Source organism: Alligator mississippiensis, chromosome 6 (genome assembly GCF_030867095.1).
Source record: "Alligator mississippiensis isolate rAllMis1 chromosome 6, rAllMis1, whole genome shotgun sequence".
Taxonomy (NCBI): Eukaryota; Metazoa; Chordata; order Crocodylia; family Alligatoridae; genus Alligator; species Alligator mississippiensis.
Window position 1 is genome coordinate 1,976,312 of NC_081829.1, and position 18,969 is coordinate 1,995,280.

The following is an 18,969-nucleotide window of genomic DNA, read 5'->3' on the forward strand; positions in this document are numbered from 1 at the left end:
GCTCAGCAAAAGGAAGCCACTTCTTTGCCATCCTGAATGTGGATGCTCCCGAAACGCGGGCCCTCCTGTCCTCTGCAGCCTTTGTCTTGCCGTGCCCTTGCCTGGGAGAGCACGAGCCGGACACTCGGTTTTTATCGGTTTCCTTTTCAAAGTGCTTGGCTTAGTTTCACTCTCGATTCTTTTGCAAGAGCGCAGTGTTGTTCTAGGCCTGGTCGAAAGTTGTTTATTCCCCGGAGATCTTGGACAAGGAAGTTTTTCTAGATTGGAGGGGGTTTTATTCCGCCTTTCCTGCCCCCCCCCCCAGTCTCTTGGCAGCGGTTGTGTGTTATCAGCCACATGCATATCCTTCTCTCCGCCACCCCCAGCGCTGCCTGGCAGCCTCCTCCCACGTGAGCTGCACTCTCGAGTAGTTTAGAAATACACCGCCTTGTTCTGAGCTTACACTTAGCAAAGAAACCGGCAGGTAAGTCAAACCTGGCGCTGACCTCGGACCTCCGCCCAAAGGTGTTGCCGGACGTACGTGAAGCCCCGAAGGCTCCGGTTCTGCACACACCAAAGACCTTGCACGCTCGCAAGTGAGCCCAGGCTCCCTCCCTGGCACGTCGGGCCCTCGTGCCCATGTGATTTTGTACGTGCTTTGCCTCCAGCTGACCCTCGGAGCTGAATTCACGACATCCACCAGCTGGTCTTGGCTCCGCGCCCGTGATGAAAAGGAGCAGCGGGCAGACAGCTCGTGTTTTCAAACACCTTGAATGCAAACTTGCACCAGGCCACCATGCCTGGCTGGGATCCTGCCCGCACCACGAGCCTGTGCTCGAGGCTTCACGCTGCCTGTAACGCGGCCAGCCCAGCTGGGCACAGGGGATGCCTTCCTGACCCCTCGGAGCTGGTCGGCCTGGGCCCTGAAGCATGGGGGTGGCTCGCTAAAGCCGGCTGAAACTATTCTGTCCAGCCTTTTGGGAGGGTTTTGGCTAAATGAAATCCCTCCCCAACACACTTCTGATCCAAACAAGCTTTGACGCAAATAATGTCCCAACTAGCCGGAGGATTTTTCAGCACTTTAAAATACTGCCTGCCCAGCTGGCGTTAGCCTGACCACCCCCCAAGGTGTTACTGTAAGTATTAACCTTGGAGCTTGTTGCAGCGAGGGGGTCAATTTAATACCATTTTATTTGAGATGCTATTTAGAACGAAAGCCAGGAGCTGGGATAGGGACATCCATCCCCGAACCCTCACATTTCAGGGCACGCACCGGTCTCCAGCTGCGGGCAGGAAGAAATGACCACCGACCGGGCAGGAGCGCCGCACGAGTTGTGCTCTGCAGAGCTGGGCACCGGGCAGGACCGTGCCAGCAGATCCGGGGAAGGGTTTCTGGGTGAGGTTTCCAGCCTGATGTTGCACCCGAGAGGCTGGCTTTAGATGGAGCAGCCGAACATTTGGGGCCCCTGACCCCAGCCCAGCCTTCATGAAAGGCAGCAAGACCCTACGTTGGCACGAAAGGTAGCAAGTCCTTACACTGGCGTGGAAACCTTCCCTCTGCTCCCAGTTCGGGGTGCTTTTAGGGAAAGCCGGTCCTTCCCCAGGGTGGGCTCCGATTACAAAACCCTCCGGCGAGGTGGGGCACGAGCTGGATTCTCCGAGGATCATCCTGTGATCCCTGCTGCCCCTGAAAGCCGAGGGGCATTCCCAACCCTGAGCAAACTCCCACCCGCCTGCAGCCCCTTGGCCCGGCGCAGCCTCTCCCCACCTCCCTGCAAGCTCCAGGCTGCTTAGCCTTTAACTCCTATATTTAGTCCAGCCCCCCTGTGCTATTTTGACTGCATGGCAGCCGTGTATAACTGGTCGGGGCCGCCACGCCTCCTTTTCTGCTTTCTCTGCGGCTTGCCTTCGCTCCCTTTCTTGTTCTCCCCTCTGCCCCCCCTTTCCTGCCAACTGCCCCCAAAAGCAGGAACAAAAGTCCCACCGCCCCTCCATGCCCGAGCCCCCCGTCCCTCGCCCCCCAAACCCAGATGAAAGCAGAGCCAAAGTCTCCCTTCCGTGAGCGCCTTTCCTGCCTGTTGTTCACCGCCTCGCTTCTCTCCCCCGCTCGCGAAACTTTGGAGAGCTCGGAGCTGGGATTATGGGGCAAGCGGAGGAGCTGGCGCGGATTGCCAAGAAGCTGGATAAGATGGTGTCCAGGAAGAACCTGGTAAGATCCCCCGCTCTCTCTGTGCTCGGGTTTAAACTTTGCAGCCTGGGTGTGTGTGCAGAGGAAAAGAAACGGGAGAAACTCCAAGCAGGGCCTGGCGGGGAGGGCGGCTCGGGCTGTTTTGTAGCTTGACGGCCTGGAAACGAGAGGTCCCGTGTTCGGGGTGCTTGCAGACCTGCAGCTCGGATCGGCCCCCCACCCCAAAAGGCAGAGCCCGCCTGGCTTTGCTGCCAAGACTATTCACCTTGGCGGCTATGGGAAACCCCTTATGGTGCCACGCAGCCGCGCGGTCCCCAAAGGATGCTGCTTTCTCCTTCCGCCCGGTTCACCTGGGTTTTGCCGCTTTCCTCACTGTATTCAGGGTCGACCAGGACTCTGGGCGCACGGGAACCACGCGAGCCCGTCTTCTCCGTGCATGTGCAAGTCGAGGCGGTCGAGTCCTATTGGAGTCGCCCCGCCACCCCCAGCTCCGGGGCCGGCAGGGTTTGGAGGGGGAGCGACAGGTGTTTGGCACGAAACCAGTCTCGGGCAGGGGCTCGCCCAGACACAGCAGGCTGGAGAGAAGGGCATGGGAGAGAAAGAGGGTTGAAAACACCCGGGTTTGTTTTTTTTCACAAGAGTGTGCAAAAGTGCACAGCGGAGCAGGGTGGATCTGAGCATGACCCAGGGCTCTTGCACGTCACGGTAAAGTGGTTTGGACTCCGGGATAAGCAGTCCTTGAGAACAAACAGGACAGGTGTCTCCACCCTCCCGGAGCTCTTTGGGTGCCCTGGGAAAGCAAACAGGTTCCTGTAGGTGGGCCCAGCCCGCTCCGGCTTTCCACCCGCCTTCCCCGAGGTGCCTGCTGGGCGGTGGGTTTGTGCTGCAGGGGCCAGGGTCTCAGCTGGTGTAAAGGGGCGTCTTTCTGGACTGCAATGGTAACGCCCTCCCAGGATCTGACCCTTGCAATCAGGATCAGGATCAGGTCCAATGTGCAGCAGAGGAGAGGCAGGTCCTTGAAGTTAATGTTTTACTCTCCTTCTCGTGGCCTTTGTCCCAGTGCAATGCCATTAACCCTCTGCCGTCCCTTGCAACCCGCGCTGGGCTGGAAAGCCGTCGGTGCTGGAAAGCCGTGAGCGCTGAGCTGGCTGCAGGGCCGCCTGGCATCCCTGCCCTGCCGGGCACTGCTTCTCTCCCTGGGGCGCGGGCGCAGGCACAGGGGAGGGCATCCACCTGCACACCCATGAGGCCAGCAGCTCCGAGTGCGCGCGTGTGTGTGCACATGCATGTTTAAAAAAAAGGGGAAGGAGGTTAACAGCTTCTTCACGTGACCTCTTTGCAGCACAGACTCGGCCCCGGGGCTGGGTCCCTTGCTGCAGGGGTGCTGGAGCCTCCCCTGGCACAGCACATACATGCACCAAGCAGTCTGCTCTTCCTTGCACCTTGCGCTGTCACGAAATGCCAGCCTTTGGCCTCACTGCTGTCTACGGCCGCCTGCCGCTCCGCCTAGGCACCTCTTGCTCCTTGAGGTTGGTCTGTCCAAACGGAGCCATGCTGGAGGAGGCTGCGGGCCCTGCACGCTCACCAGGCCTGGATGGTTTCCAGCTAATGACTGACCACGAGGCCCTTGACCTGCTCCCCAAGAGCAGAAGCCTGGACATGGTGCACCATAGGTGCCAGAGTTTGCACATGCGTCTATAAGCCTATTGCAGGTTTGCCAGGAGCTCCCCAGGGGCACCCCCCTTGCACTCCCATAGCCACAGCTTCACCAGCGGCTGCTTCATGAAATCAGAACGGGTTCAAGCAGGACCGGTGCTGACACACACCCACAGCCCGTGTCCACGGCTGGACCTGTTACTTCTCCAGGTGCCACTTCCAGCTCGTGACACCTATACAGCGAGAAGTTGCCAAAGCCGGAGATCTGATCCCTTGTTCGGGGCAGCGTGTGGAAAGGGGTACGTGGAGAACGAGCGGTCCTTGCCGAATGCCGAGAGTGAGCTTGAATGAGGTTGGGTTGTTGGTCACCTATGAAGCAAGACTGGAAACAAAAGGCAGAGTCACGCATACCTTGCAAAAGAAGCCTTCCCAACCCAGGGTTTAGGCAGTAGGTCCTTGAAGCGGATGTCACAAGTGCTGGGAGGCAAAAGCAGAGGTGCCTGCCTGGGATCCATTGCCCGTCTGCAGGTCCGTAGCAGCCTTGTGCCTCCCTAGGTGACGGGAAAGGGTCAAAAGTGTCTTTGCTCATTTTTGCAGGCACTGACACTAGGCCAGCTCTGATCCCGAATTCTCAGGGGACAGGGATTTCAAGCTGGTGACGTTCAGGCTTCCCGAATGGGGCGTCTTGCAGCATAGACAGGTCTCAGGCCTGCCACTATAGGATTTCTGCTGGGCTCTGGGACACCCCGAATTAGCCCCCAGAGTGAGTTTGTTGCTTGTGGGTTGATGGACAGGAGCAAAACTGCCAACTTGGGAGGTAAACCTTTGTCTTGAATGGCCAGGCCCAGGAATGCCAGCTCTGAGAGGCCTCAGGCTTTCTTCTTTTAACCTCAGGAACAAAGCAGAGGATTTAACCCAGCTTCACCCACGAGGCACAGCAAGACAGAATGGGGACAATCCCTGGATAACCCCCGCTGTTGTCCCCGAACTTAAACGCTCCCAGGCCCAGACTGGTCCAGGTGCTAGAAGAAACCATCCTAAGAGCGGTGGTCCTTTCAGGGCATGCACGCACTGGGCACTTCGGAGGCCAGGAAATGAACAGCGACTTGGATATCTGGAGCTATATAGTTTGTGGCTAAATCTGAACTCTTCCTAAAGGCAGTTCCCATAAGGACAAAGGAGGGAAGATGGGAGCTGGCATGGCACGCTCTCCTTCCTGGCAGCCATCTCAAGGACCCGGACCAAAGCAACTCAAAGCACTGGTAGCCCCCTCCATCAATAGGAATAACTCCTGAGTCTATCCACCCCCTCCATCTCCTTGCTATATTTCTGGGGGATGGGTCTTCCCCTTGCACCCAGAGGTGCGGCTGTTAAAGCAGGGGTGGCTTTGGCTAAAGGCTCTGTCCGGCCCCAGCGTCCAGCTCTATAGAGGGGGACTAGTCCCAGGTGAGTACTAGCAGCCTTCCTGTGCTGCTCTGCACATGCTGCCTCTACGACCCACCCTTCATCCTGCCCTGGGCAGGGCTGGACCAGATGGCTTCACAAGGTCCCTCCAGCCCAACTTTCCAACGGCCCTAGGATCTCCTCCGCGGGCACAGAGCTGCTACAGCAGGACCCGTGTATATACACATACACATACACATGCACAGACGTGGTCTCTAAAAATACCAGGGGATGAACATTACACTGAGCTGAGATCTGGGACTATATTTAGCCTTAGGCTAGTGCCAAATTGCTGCTTGACCGAAGCACCGTTGACACGCGCTGTCTCCTGGGCCAGGGGCTCGGGAAGCCGGGACCCCGGCCGGCCATCTGTTTTGTTCCTCCCCTCGCTTCCAGTCCAAGGGAGCGCTGGCCTCCTTTTCCCAGGGGAAACCAGTGCTCTGGGCTGTCTTGTTAGCTGGGAGTCCCCCTTTCCAAATGGGCCAAATTCAGCTGGCTCTCCGGCGCGACGCTGGGTGCAGCTGGCGGCAGAGTCCGCTTCGCTGTGTCTAGCTCTCGGCCCCTTGCAGGCGCTGCCAGCCCGCGACGGGCACCTGGCAGCTGTCTCGGTGCTATAGGGCTATGGCTCGGCATCAGCTGCTGCCCTGTGCTTTCAGCAGGAGGGTTCCCACCGGAGGCAGCTCTGCTTGGACCATCCCTCTCCCTCTCCCTCCTGCAGCCCGTCTCCCTCCTCTTCTGCCCTTCTATGGGTAACGTTCCTCGAGGAAGGAGCGAGCCAGGCCCCTCGTACATCCAGCACAAAAGGGATCCTTTGTTCTGGCTTCTGGACCTGGAGTTCGCTCTGGCTCTCGGTTCTCCGCGGCCGAAATCCAGGCCTGGACTTCGCGCGTGTGGAAGGGAGCAGGGAGCGTTGCAGCTGGATCTCCCCGTTTTGGGGTGGGCTGGGAAAGCTCCCAGAACCGCGAGAAGGCTGGGCCCGGGCTCGCCCTTGCATCAGCCGCCGCGGGCGCTCTCCCTGCATCAGGAAATCCAAAACACGAGCGTTTAAAAGCAAATGTGGGTCAAAATGTGTTTTCTTTTGACTCCTGCCTGCCAGGGAATGCTATTAACTCTTCCCTTCCCCCTTCCTGCCAGTGCCTAATCCTATAGGAACAGCTTCGAGGTGGTTGTGCCCATGGGGGTGCATGTGTGTGGACCAGAAGAGGAAGGGACAGGTTGGCCCCAAAGCGGGGATCTGTTGTTGTGTGAATCCAACTGATCCCAGCTGTTTTAAATCGCGGTGGCTCCGTTGGCCTCGGTGGAGCAGCCCGGGCGCTGCCTGGTTTTGTGCGTCCTGTCCTATGTGAACTGGGTCCACACCGCCCTGTAAAGCGCTGTAAGGAAAGAGAAACCGAGGCAGGGAAGAGCGGGGTCCCGCAGCCAATGTGTGGCATAGCTTGGAACAGCTGGCTCTAACCACTGGGCCGCCCTCCCTCTCCTGCTGCTAAGTAGGCAGAGACAAGGGCCGATTCCCCTCCGTTTCGGGCAGACACACGGCTTGTTCTTGCCTTCACCCCCACGGCCCCGAGGGAGGCGATGGCTGGCCCAGCACTGACCCTCCAATGCTCACTGTGGCTTTTGTCCATGCTAGGAGGGAGCGCTCGATCTGCTGAAGGAGCTGAACAGCTACACGATGACCATCCAGCTGCTGCAGGTGAGGCGGATGGGGTGCAGGGGGAGGCATCTAGGGCTCCAGCCTACGAAGGGTTACTTGGATTTGAGGGACGAGCCAGCCCCCACCTCCCCTCTCTTTTAAGCCCTGCACAGGTAGGCTGGCATGGAATTAAAGGCATTTTAAAAGCAAAGAGGAGGCTGCTCCCTGGATCGTAGGAAAGCCGGTCCAACCACCTGAGCGTAATACCTTTCGGAGAAAGGCTGGAGAAAGACCCATCCCTTAAAATTCACCCTCCAGTCCCTTGAAATTCACGGCCGCTCTCCTCGCTGGTCAGGAGACACTGGGGTTTCTGGGCTGACTTCAAAAGCCCGCAGCGTGGGGTCTGTGAGATCTCCTGGCAAGGGCCCTCCTGGAGCTTGTGCCACCCCCAAGGGTGGAGCGGGGCAGTTTGCATCCGTCCATTAAGGTTTATGTGGCCCATCTTACTATACCAGCTGTGGGTCAGACTCCAGCCCAGCTATTAGGCACATAAGGGAACGTGGGCACCAATGCAGCACCCTGCTCCCCCTGCTCAAACTGACGAAAAGCCATCGGTGCAAGAAGCTAGGTGGGTCTCTCCTCTCCTCTCCTCCCTTGCTTTTCAGGGGCTTGGTTATAAGATTCAGATGATGGTGTGTTAATGAAGTAGAAGGGCTCCTGGATCAGAGCAGGGTGGGATAGCATCCCACTTGGGTGCTGGAGTCTGTGTAGATGCTCGCTAGGTAAATGCGTGCTCCTCGTGAGGCTGTCGGTGCTCTTAGGACCATTCTGTAGGTGGAGACGGGAGGCATCGAAGGACTGAGGACTTCCCCGAGGTTGTACAGGGAATGGGCAGCGGGGCAGAAAACTGATCCCACATCTCTAAGGCCCCGTGCCCGTGCCCCTGCTCCCCTTCCTCCCCAATCAGCCTTCCTCTCCAATGTGCTTTGCAATAACCGGCTGTCCTTGTGCGCTCCCAGACCACACGGATCGGGGTGGCTGTCAACTCCATCCGCAAGCACTGCTCCGACGAGGAGGTGGCGGCCCTGGCAAAGCTGCTCATCAAGAACTGGAAGCGGCTGCTGGGTGAGAGACCCCGAAGGCATCTCTGCTTCGAAAGTTAGCCTCCTCCCCCCAGATTTCCAGGGGCGTCTGAGCCGAGAAGTCCTGACCCCCTTTTCAGCCTTCCCTCCTCTCGGTCCTCGGGACTGGACGTAGCTCTGTTGTGGCCAGTTTGGGAGGAGGGTCATTTTGTGGCTTACTGAAGTCACAATTAGGTGCAGCTGGAGTGATGGGTGGGGTGGGTGAGGTGCCGGAGGTCCGGGTCTTCGTCCCGCCTGGCGGCACAGTGGTGTGGGCACTGCAGACTCTCCCTGCTGTGCCACAAATGGGCAGCTGTAGCCCCTCTTCCCTGCCCCAGCCCTGGTCTCCAATGCCCTGCACCTCGTCGGCGGTCATCCTTGCTATTCCAGTCCCGGGACTCTGCACAAGTCCTGCCAACGCGGCACGGACTTGCTACAGACTCCCCTAGGTCTCTCCAGCCCAGGGCTCCTGGCTTAGTGCGACCGGGATGAAATCGTTCCCAAATTAGCCAAGTGCCATCCCCCTTCTCGTGTGCTAGTTTGGTCACTGACGGCCTGGCTGGTTTGCCCTCAGACTCCTCGGGGACCCAGAAGAAAGAGAAGGACTTGGAAAGTCAGAAGGATAAAAAGGAGAAAGAGAAAAGACTCGACTTTTCCAGCTGGCAGCCCGAAGGAGCCAACTCCCACGGGCTGGAGCCCTGCAAAAGCCCGACCGAGAAGCACAAGAAGAAGCACAAAGAAAGGTCCGAGCCGCCGCCCGGGGTTCATAGTCCTTCTGCGGCTGTCATGGTTGGACTACATGTCCCAGGGTGCACCACTTGGAAAGTGGGGCATCATGGGACTCACTGGCTCTGGTGCATTGTGGGAGTTGCAGTCTGCCCAGGGTGGGGAGCACATAGCAGGGCATGGACATTTGGGGGGGATGCTCCTTGTTTCCAATGCAAACCCAGAATGGCCGAGCCAAGCAGGGCGCTGTCAGGGGAGCGACGAGCCGTCCCGGGCCCCACATCTCATGGCAGAAGCTGTGTTCGGATGGCAGCTCTTCTCCCAGCCCTGGGGGCTTTCTCCCCCACCCGCTGCATGACTGGGATGGGGAAAGCACCCGCCGCGCTCCATCCTGTCTGCTTTCCCTATGCAGACTCCAGATGCACCAAGACAGGGACTAAGGGCCTGGCTGTAGGAGCTGGGCAGCCTTTGCTTGACGACCCAACCCTCTCGTGCCCTGACTGCAGAGGGGGTCCAGACCCACCCCACATCCATCTCCTGGTCTCCGGCAGGCCAGTGCCAGAGCACCGATGAGCTGACAAGTCTCTTGCGTGCCCTATTCACCTGGTCCTCACCCCTGTAAGAGCTGAGCATCTGCCTATGAGGCAGGGCTGGGCTATTCACCCCATCGCGCTGAGATCGAGAAACCAAGTCATTGCCCCCAGGTCTGTGGTGGAGCACAGACTTGAACCTGGCTCTTTCTAGTCCTAGGAAACTGCCTTCCTGGCTGTTTTCGTCAAGGCCATCAGGTTTTCTAGCTGCATGCAGACTCCCGGCAACTCATCATCTTGGTCTAAGGCAAAGTTCCCCTGAAGTGAATGGGATTAGGGTTTGGCCTTGCTGAAAGATCATCCTTGCATTCAAGAGTCATTTCTGCATCTTGTCCTTTTCTTTTAAAGAGACTTGTCTGACCGCAAGGCTCTCGATGCACTTCCGGGCTCAAAGAAACATTCATCGGAGCAGAAGCAGGACAGGTAAACGCCCCCCGTTCTGCGTGGGCCTGGGCAGGGGGATGAGGGGAAAACACGTTAGCATAAGCTTCTCCAGTGGGATGGATGTGGTCTCTCCTGGCATGGCCTGCTTTGCACTTTCAACCCAACCCTTCTGCTTTCTCGGCAGGCCAGTGCAGCCTTTTCTATCCCCAATCCCTCTGTTTCACAGAGAAGAGCAGCCAGCTCTTCTCAGGACCCCACTTCTCAGACCTCCCCTCTTTCTCTCCAGGAAATCCAGCAAGCCAGGCTCTCACCCGGTGACCCCAAAGAGCCACTCTATGGACAGCAAGCACGACAGGTACTTGCTCATGCACCCATAAGCCCTCCCTTCGGGGCACGGAGCTCAGAGCCACTTTTCACAGAGCATCTCTCTGTGTTTGAAGTGTGTTGTTTGAAGTGGATTCATGAACTAAGCTTCATGATGGCCTGTGAGTTAGTGAAGTAGCAGGGTCTGTGTTTTGGAGATGGGGAAACCGAGGCACAAGTGTTACGTGGCTATTTCTGGGTCACCTAAAGCCCACTGAGATCGGTAGACTTCCCTTCGTCTTCGGTGGGCCCTGGATAAAGTCTACACGTGCAGTTAGGGACAGAGCAGGGAAGGAAACCCAGGAACCCCCCGATATCCACACAGGCACCTTTGCCCCTGCATGAACACGCAGCACAGGGAAGGCAGCTGGACACAGGTCCCTCCTCTTTGTCCCACCCCGTTATCTCATCGGTGCCATGGCTGAGACCTGTTCAGCAATGGGAAGTGATGCAGCAGGTTCCCGGGGGCTCGTAATCAGCTACTTAGCACATGGCAGGGCGGGCAGGAGCTCTCACTGCTGTGACGCTGTATGCGGGGGTGTCTTGAGCCCCCGGCGTCGGCAGTGGAGATCGCTTGGCGGGGACATATCACTTGCCTCCAGCGCTCATGAATGGCACTGCAAGGAGGACGGCGTCCTCTGCTGCTGGGGGAGGCTACGGGGGCCGGTGCAATGCAGGAGGCCGGACTGGATGGCCGTGCGGGTCACTTTGGGCTATTTCTGCCCTTTACGCATCTCTGCGCCAGGCAAGGGGAAAGCACCACAGAGCAGTCAGCACGTGTGCCCAGGCAGCAGCGGGCTGGCCTGATGGACACTGGCTTTGCGCGAGGAATGGGGCTGGGGGCACAGTGCTGGGGGTGTCCCTTAAGCTAACGTCTCTCCTCTCTGTTCTCACCGTGCAGAGAGTCCGGCGACTCCAGGGGCTCCTCTGCTGCCTCTAAGAAGTCGCCCTCAGACAGCAAGAAGGAGAGGTGAGTGTTTCCTGGCTTGCTTGTGGCTTCTCCCTAGTGCAGCGGTGTGCCCATCTCAGAAGACCTTTCCTCCCACGTACAATCACAGAAAATGAGGGTGGAAGGGAGCTCAGGAGGTCACACCTAGTCCACCCCCCTGCTCCAAGCAGGACCAGCCCCACTGCACCATCCCAGGCAAGGCTTTGTCTAGCCAGGTCTTGAAAACTTCCAAGGAGGGAGACTCCACCATCTCTCTGGGTAACCTGCTCCAGTGCCTCACCACCCTCCTGGTGTGAGAGTTTTTCCTAATATCCAACTTCGACTTTCCTTTCTGCAGCCTGAGCCCATTGCTCCTTGTCCTGCCATCTGCCCCCACTGAGACCAGTCCAGCTCCATCCTCTTTGCAGCCCCCCTGCAGGGAGGTGAAGGCTGCTATCAAATCCCCCTCAGTCTTCCCTTCTGCAGCCTAAATCAGCCCATTCCCTCAGCCTCTCCTCACCAGTCCTGTCCCGCAGCCCCACAACCATTTTCATTGCCCTCCACTGGACTCTCTCCAATGTGTCCACATCCTTTCTGTAGACGGGGGCCCACAGCTGGACACAGGACTCCAGATGTGGCCTCCCCAGTGCTGAATAGAGGGGAAGAATCACATCCCTCCGTCTGCTGGCACCGCACCTACCCATGAAGCCCAGGATGCTGGTAGCCGTCCTGGCACCAAGGGCACGCTGCTGGCTCATATTGAGCTTCTTGTCCCTTGTCCCCCCAGGTCCTTTTCTGCAGAGCTGCTGCCCAGCCCGTCACCCCCAGCCTGCCCCGGTGCAGGGGATTGCTCCCTCCCAAGCGCAGGACTTTGCACTTGTCCTTGCCGAACCTCAGGAGATTTCTTTTGGTGCAATTCTCCAACATCTCCCTCCCATCTCATCTGCATGTCTCCCCTCCACACAACAAGATGCCCTGTGAGCCAGCTCGGGCACGTGGGCATCTGTCTTGTCATCCATGGATGACCAGAGCCATCGCCCGCCCTACTACATCTCAGCTGCAGGGAGTGTTTCTACCCTAAACCCTTGTTCTCAGTACCGTGTCTTCTCCCCAACTTCTCTTCTAGGAGAGACTCTGCAGACTCGAAATCTTCCACCAGCACAGCTGCCTCCTCCTCTTCCACCCCTCCAAAGAGGCTGTCGTTGGAAAGGTAGGGCTGCAGTTCCCCATCTGGAGCAGGCCCACGCCGAACCCTGGGGAGCTGAGGGTGTCCCCTGGGTGGGGGATGTGAGGATCCAGGGCTTTATGGAGCTCTGTGCTGTGGCTGCTGAGGTCCCAGGGTTTAATTTACCCTGGCAGAAGTGAATACCTCACTGCCACTGCTACCTGCGATGACTGAAGGGGGCTGCTGGGAACTGAGGGGCCCCCTTGCAGCTCCAAGGTGGGCAGTGTTGCCTGAACCTGGGACAAATTCACAACCTGGGACAACCCTAATGAAAGGCAATGGGAAGATTCCCATAACTGCAGCAGAGGCTGGGCTGGGTGCTTCGTGCTGACCGATAACCCATCAGACGTTCATCCAGCACTGTCTCTGCCTGCTCCAGGTCCTGAGACGGAGCCCATCACCCTGGTACCCAGCCCAGGGCAAATCTGGTGCTGTGGTCACCAGAGCACCTTGTCTGGCATTGCATTCACTAGTGCTTCTCCCTGTTTCAATCCCAGGAGGCCGTCTACAGGCTCCAGCCCGGTTGCTGCTCGGAAGAACTCCAGCGACGGCAAAGAGGAGAGGTACAGGAGTGCAGGGATGCCTGCTAGCCGTGGTGGTGCTGGAGGGCACGCAGCCTCCGTGGCCCAGTGAGGGAGGGTGTGAATGCCCTGTGCAAGTGAATGCTGTCCACCCTCCGTGGCCCAGGAGCGAGAGCAGTGATTCTCAAGGGGTTTAGACTCAAGGGACCCCCTTGTTAGACTCAGGGCACCCCCTGGAAAATGCCAGCTCTTAGCCTTCCCTTGGGTAAAACCGTTCTGGACTTTCTGGGTGAATCCCGTGTAGCCGTTTGCAGACCTAACAGGGATCATGTCACGGGACACCCCTAAAAGGATCTTGCATCAGCCTGGTTGAGAATCACTGAGTCCGAGCATGAGCCTGGAGCTCGAGATACGCAGGTTCAAGTCCCTGCCTCACCACAGTCTTCATGTGTGTGTCTTTGGGCAAGTGACTTAGTCTCTCCATGCTTCGGTTTCCCATCTGTGTTGCATGGCTACCATGAGGGTGAATCCTCTAGCGATGGAGGGGCCAAGGGGACACTGGAGGGAATCGTGATAGCCCCAAAGCAGGAAAGGGGCTGCAGGGGAGGAAGAGGAAGGTCCAAGCAGTATTGCTGTCCCAGTGGGAGATGTATAGGACCCAGCATGGGTGGGAGGTGTGCATACAGCCCCTCTTGGCATTTGGAGAGTGGGAGCTCTGGGGGCTTTGTGCAGAAGCAGACATGGAAGTAGCCCTGTCTCCTCCATTGAGGTGCACAGGGGAGCTGCTGGGAGCTTTGGTAAGCGCAGGGAGCCCACCCGATCCGGGCTCATGGGGAAGGGTCCTTGTGTCCTTCTTTGCAGGCAGAACAGCAGCAAATCCAAACCGGAGACCCCCAAGACACCCACAAGCCCCTCCAGCCCCACGTTCGTCCCTAGCACCTGCCTCCTGGCCTCCTGCTACCTCACAGGAGACTCCATCCGGGACAAGTGCATCGAGATGCTCACAGCTGCCCTGAAGATGGATGGTGAGCAAGCGCTGGACCCACGGACGGCCCTGCCCTCATGCCAAACCTGAGCCCAGCCGCTCCCCCTCTCAAGGTCCCTGCCTCTGGCATGCTAGAGAGCAGCCGTGGGAGAAGCCCTCAGTCTGTGTTATGCCCTCTACCCTGATGGGGTTGGCATGGGTGGACCATGCCTCTCTGAAGCTTGCCGGGGTGCCAGGGAAGCAGCGCAGACGTGACCCGAGAATAGGAGCTGGATGAGGGGAGCTGTGTCGCTCTCCGAGTGCAGCATCTGGAGAGCAGGTGGCAGCTGAATGGCTTTAGTCCTTGGTTTGGTTGCTCATCCATTGGGCCAGATTCATCCCTGGTGCAAACTCATTGACTTCTGCCACGTTGCCCTTTTACAATTACATGTCTTATTTGCACAGACACTGTCACAGTCAGGAGGGCCAAAATGTAACCTGCCAGCTTCTTCCTTGTCCCCGCTGCAAAAGCCATGTCAGCCGTTCTCTGCATTTCCAATGCAGCAGATTGTTGCTAGTAAGAGCAGCCCTACGATAGCAAAGCAGTGCGAGTGGGCCAGGGTGCCCGAGTGGGGAAAAAACTGTGGTTAAGTCCAGTTTCCAGCTGACTGGCTGGGACCATTTTTGTTTAAAAAGTGCTTTGAAGATGCTTTTTCCTCCCCACCGGGATTCTGAGTGTTTCATGCCTCCCCCTCTCCTCAGATGACTACAAGGAGTTTGGCGTCAACTGTGAGAAGATGGCTTCGGAAATCGAAGATCATATCCTTTGCTACAGGGATGCCGGAGGCTTGGCCTGGGCACGTGGTCCGGCAGCAAAGAGCTCCCACTCGGGTTATTCGCATAGGTTCAAATGACACAGCAAGGGCCCAGGGATGCCACAAGCATCGGCTGTGGTCCAGCAGCCACCTCGACGGCAACACCATCAACCAAATGCCTGCACAGACCCCCTCCAGCGTTTGCTGCCCTAGAGAGTGGCTGTTTTCAAAACCGTATCAAGCAGGTGTCTCTTGCAGGGTGCCCAAACCCAGGCTATTTTGCACCCCAATCGCTGCAAGGGACTGCAGCTTTAGGCAACTTGTTCTGTGAGCAGGCACTGCTGCCTGACCAAGCGGGTTCCTAAACCCCGGCGGCTGAGGGGAATGCCCAACACACTGAAGACCAGGTATCCAGCAGTCAGCAGGAGCTTCCCAGCCGTGAGGCTTTGGGTGCTATTGCTTCAGCTCCCCTGGCTGCAAAACGTGGCAATTCGCCTGTGCATTGGCTTGTCATACAAAGGCTCTTTGCAAGCCAGGAGCTTTGAGAAAACCCCAAGTTAGTTTCCAGCCTTGTAGGAGCTGGTGCAAAGCAGAGTTAGGGTGGATAAACTGCCAGCCCTCCCCAGGGAGAGGCTGGACCACGGAGGGAGACTGCAGCATGTCCTATCCTAAGCCCCGCACGAGACCAAAGGGGACTAGATGTCAACAGAACTGGGTCAAAACATGGCCTGGGTTAAATGGAAGTAGCTCTAGACCCTTTTCCCCATGAGCCTGGCATCTGTCTGGGTCTCTTGGTAGGCAGAAAAGCTTTGCTCACTTTCGGGGGGCTTGTTTGAACCCCCATGTCCAAGCAAAAAGGCAGGGAGCAGGAGCCCTGGGGAGCCAGAGCCCGGTGGGTGCCACCCAGCCCCCTACAGACGTCTTGTTCCCAGCGGTTCGGACCCGCCACTGCCGCACCTCCGGCTGTTGTTCCTTGACGGGGCCACATATCTTCCAGGAGCTGAAGAGCACGGACATGAAGTACCGCAACCGCGTCCGGAGCAGGATCAGTAACCTGAAGGACCCCAAGAACCCCAACCTGCGGAGGAACGTGTTGTGCGGAGCCATCGCGCCCAGCCTCATTGCTAGGATGACCGCCGAGGTAAAGAGCGGGGTGGGGAAGACCCTGGAGACCGATGCGTGGAAACAGTGGCTCTGGGAGAGACCAGTTCCCTTCCCGGCATCCCCGATGCCAACCGGGCAGAGCTGAGCATCGAGGGGAGGCGATCGTGGACTGCAGGCCAGCAGGCACGGGGAGCTGGTGGCAGGACTGGATGAGCCATTGCCATCAATGTTGCATCGTGAGAGACCGGCAGAAGCAACTCCCCTGCAAGGGTGGGAGAGGGTCCTCACGTCGGCCAGTCTGGGAGACACCCGAGGGGTTTCTGATCCGACTCCTGGTGCAGGAAGGGTGGTTGGGCTTGGGGGGCTATAACCTGCGTGCGCTGGGGAGGGGATGCCTATGGGTGTGAGAGATGGACCCAAGGGAAGATGCTAGAGCACTGCCTCCAGCAATGTCACTGCTCATCACAGGAGATGGCGAGCGACGAGCTGAAGGAGCTGAGGAATGCCATGACCCAGGAAGCCATCCGGGAGCACCAGATGGCGAAGACGGGTGGCACCACCACCGACCTCTTCCAGTGCGGCAAGTGCAGGAAGAAGAACTGCACCTACAACCAGGTGACGGGCGTCCTCGGGGCATTGTGTCCGTTCCCTCCTGGCCTGAGCCCCGGGGCAAAGCAAGCCGCCTCTCCTATGCATGTTCCCTGCTGACTGCGTTGCTGTCTCCTCCTCAGGTCCAGACCCGCAGCGCTGACGAGCCCATGACGACCTTTGTGCTGTGTAACGAGTGTGGGAACCGCTGGAAGGTCAGTCCCCACTAATCCCCCTTGATGGTACCACACGGCAATTGCTTTAGATTAGGGCCGTGGGCCACAACGACCCATAGAGGAGTGGGGGCCAGCACCTGGCCACTGCCACTGCTTCTCCCCGCGGCAGCAAAAAGAAAGCGCCCATAGCCAGATACTTCTGCTGCTGAAAACCTACATCTGCAGCCTGGATCCAGAGGTACCGTGGGCCACAAGCTGCCGCCCCCTGCACTCGGTGACAGCATCCATGACACCCAGACCCACCGTGGGCTCTAGACCACCGTGCGTGCTTCTCCCCTACGTGGTCCATGTGTTGCAGATAGTGCAGGGCCTTCGTGCCACTGTCCTGCAGAAGTCCATGCACATTATCACTCATCCCTCAACCATGAGCTCCCTTTCCTTGTGTAGGACGTGCTCGAAAACTCCAGGCCCATTTCCATCGCAGGCTCTTGGCTTCTCTGTCCAAGAGCCTAAAAATACAACAGCATTTGCCCTTCTGCATTTCCAAACTGGCCTGCTTGAAGCTTGGCATGGTTCATGCATCAGTCAAGCAGCTGCCTCTGGCCCCAGCGGGACAGGAGCCGCTAACGTCTTGCTTCTCGTGTGGGCTTGCTTGTCTTCCAGTTCTGCTGACAGCACTCGCCTTTGCCGCCGAGCGATGAGTAAAGAAGATAGAGCCTGACCATCAAGGCGAGTGGAGCGTCTTGGACTTGTTCCTTAGGGACTGCCCCCGCCGGCCTCAGGGCCAGAAGGCTTGGGGCAAGAGTGCCGCCCACTAAAAGACTGCTTTTTGGCTGTACATACTTTGAACGGAGTCATCCCTTGGAAGCCGTGGGCAGGAAGGGCCTCGTAGACCCTTGTAGCGCAGCTCCGGGAAGGGAGCGCATGCGTGGAGCGTGGTCACGGTGAAGGCAAGGACTCCGAGGGCTTTGGGGGGGTTTTCCTGCCATCCTTGACCTCACCGAAAAGAGCCTCGTGGGATCTGGGCTGCAGGGGGTCCGGGCCTGTCACTTATGCTCTTCTTGTTCATTTCCAAGCTTCAGCTGAGCCCTTTTTTATTGGTAGGAGCTGGATAAGCCCTGGCTTCCAGCTGCACGCGGGGAAAGCAACTTCCCTTGAGATACATGGGGGGTGGGTTGCAAACCCAAGCTCCAGGCACTTTTTGTTTTCAGTGGCTGAGTTTTCCCTGTCCCGGGGACTTGTGCTTGTTTCCCAGAGTCATCCTGGGTAAGGGAAGCAAGCTTTTCACCTCCTACCCTGCCTCCAGCTAGGAATAAGCAAAATCTTCCACGACTGCAGCAAATGTCTTGTCTAGCATGAGCCACCCGGGGGCACCGACAGCACATCACAGCCGGCCCCTGAATGCAGCGGCTGAGATGAGCTGGGGTCTTTCCCCGGGTGGATCTGCTCCAGTCCCGGGGGTCGAGCCTCTGACTTCTGTTCCAATGAGCCGACGACGGGTACCAGATGCCAGGAGATGTGGTTTCAGCTCCGGGATGCCATGAGGAGAAGCCGGCTCCGCACCACCGCAAGGGACTCTGCAAGGCAACCCGCCCCGCAGCCATGCAGAGAATGACCCTCGCGTGCCAGCACCCCAGCTGCCCCAGTGGGTGCTCTAGATGACACCCCCGTTGCATATTGCTCCCCCTCCCTTTGCTGTGACCTAGGGCTGCAGGGGGGACTTATCCCCACTCCCAGCCTGGTGACAACAGCTATGCAGGGGAGGCAGCTTGCAAAAGCCTTGTTTGCAAAGGGGTGTCTACAGGTGTGGTGGGGAGATGCTAGTCTGCCCACGAGGGTGATCCTAGCCGTCCGCTGCAAAGCTCCGCTTGCTAACGTAGGCTGGATTGAAGCACAAAGCTTGTAAACCGTGAAGGAGGGACCGGCCTTTGCTTTGCCTCTCCACCACCTCTCCAGTCCAGCGCACTGGGAATACCCCAGCAAGGCAGGCCAGCCTCTATGGGACAGCGCAGAGATCCTGGTAGCATTAGACAGACCCTCTTTCTGCACAAAGTGGGTGCCAAGTCAGGCTTAAATACCCGTGTTGGTGGGTATCTTTGTCCCAGCAGTGATGGGATGTAATGTAATGTCTAGCTTGGATAAAATAAGCATTGTCCCTGCTTCCTGGCACCTAGAGCCCCGTCGGAGCTGGGACAGCGGCGCCCCCCCCCCCCCCCCGAGCCACTCAGCTGCTCTTTGCTGTAAATAATTGCACCCCTTCTTTGTGGTTGCCTTTGCATATCCTAATGGAGGAAGGGGAGACCCCAGGAGAGCCAGGTAAGGAGCAGGAATCACATCGAGGCGGGGAGAGGGCTGACCCTCATGGGGGGAGACCGGAGCTGCCACCCCCTCCGTTCTCAGGCCTTGCATGCCAGCTCGCCTTCCTCCTCTCTCCATCAGCCAGGTGCCCTCTCCCATATGCCGCGTGTGGACTGCCCCTCTGGCTTTCTCCAACTATATCCTGGGGGAAAAAACGAGGGAGAAAATCTTTAGCCTTTGAGCAATAAAAGTATACCGAGCACCTGC

At 58.1% G+C, this 18,969-nt stretch overlaps 1 protein-coding gene across 1 annotated transcript; it reads left to right on the forward strand.

Annotated features, from left to right (window-relative positions):
- Window positions 1–1,206: 1,206 nt before the first annotated feature.
- TCEA3 (transcription elongation factor A3) lies at window positions 1,207–18,969 on the forward strand. The gene is made up of 15 exons (XM_059729472.1): window positions 1,207–2,188; window positions 6,897–6,959; window positions 7,919–8,024; window positions 8,595–8,763; window positions 9,685–9,759; window positions 10,007–10,075; window positions 10,985–11,053; window positions 12,138–12,221; window positions 12,734–12,799; window positions 13,619–13,782; window positions 14,484–14,539; window positions 15,522–15,677; window positions 16,109–16,255; window positions 16,372–16,443; window positions 17,068–18,969. Exons 1-15 carry the CDS (start codon window positions 2,120–2,122, stop codon window positions 17,074–17,076), a joined length of 1,374 nt encoding a protein of 457 aa, XP_059585455.1. The 5' UTR covers window positions 1,207–2,119; the 3' UTR covers window positions 17,077–18,969.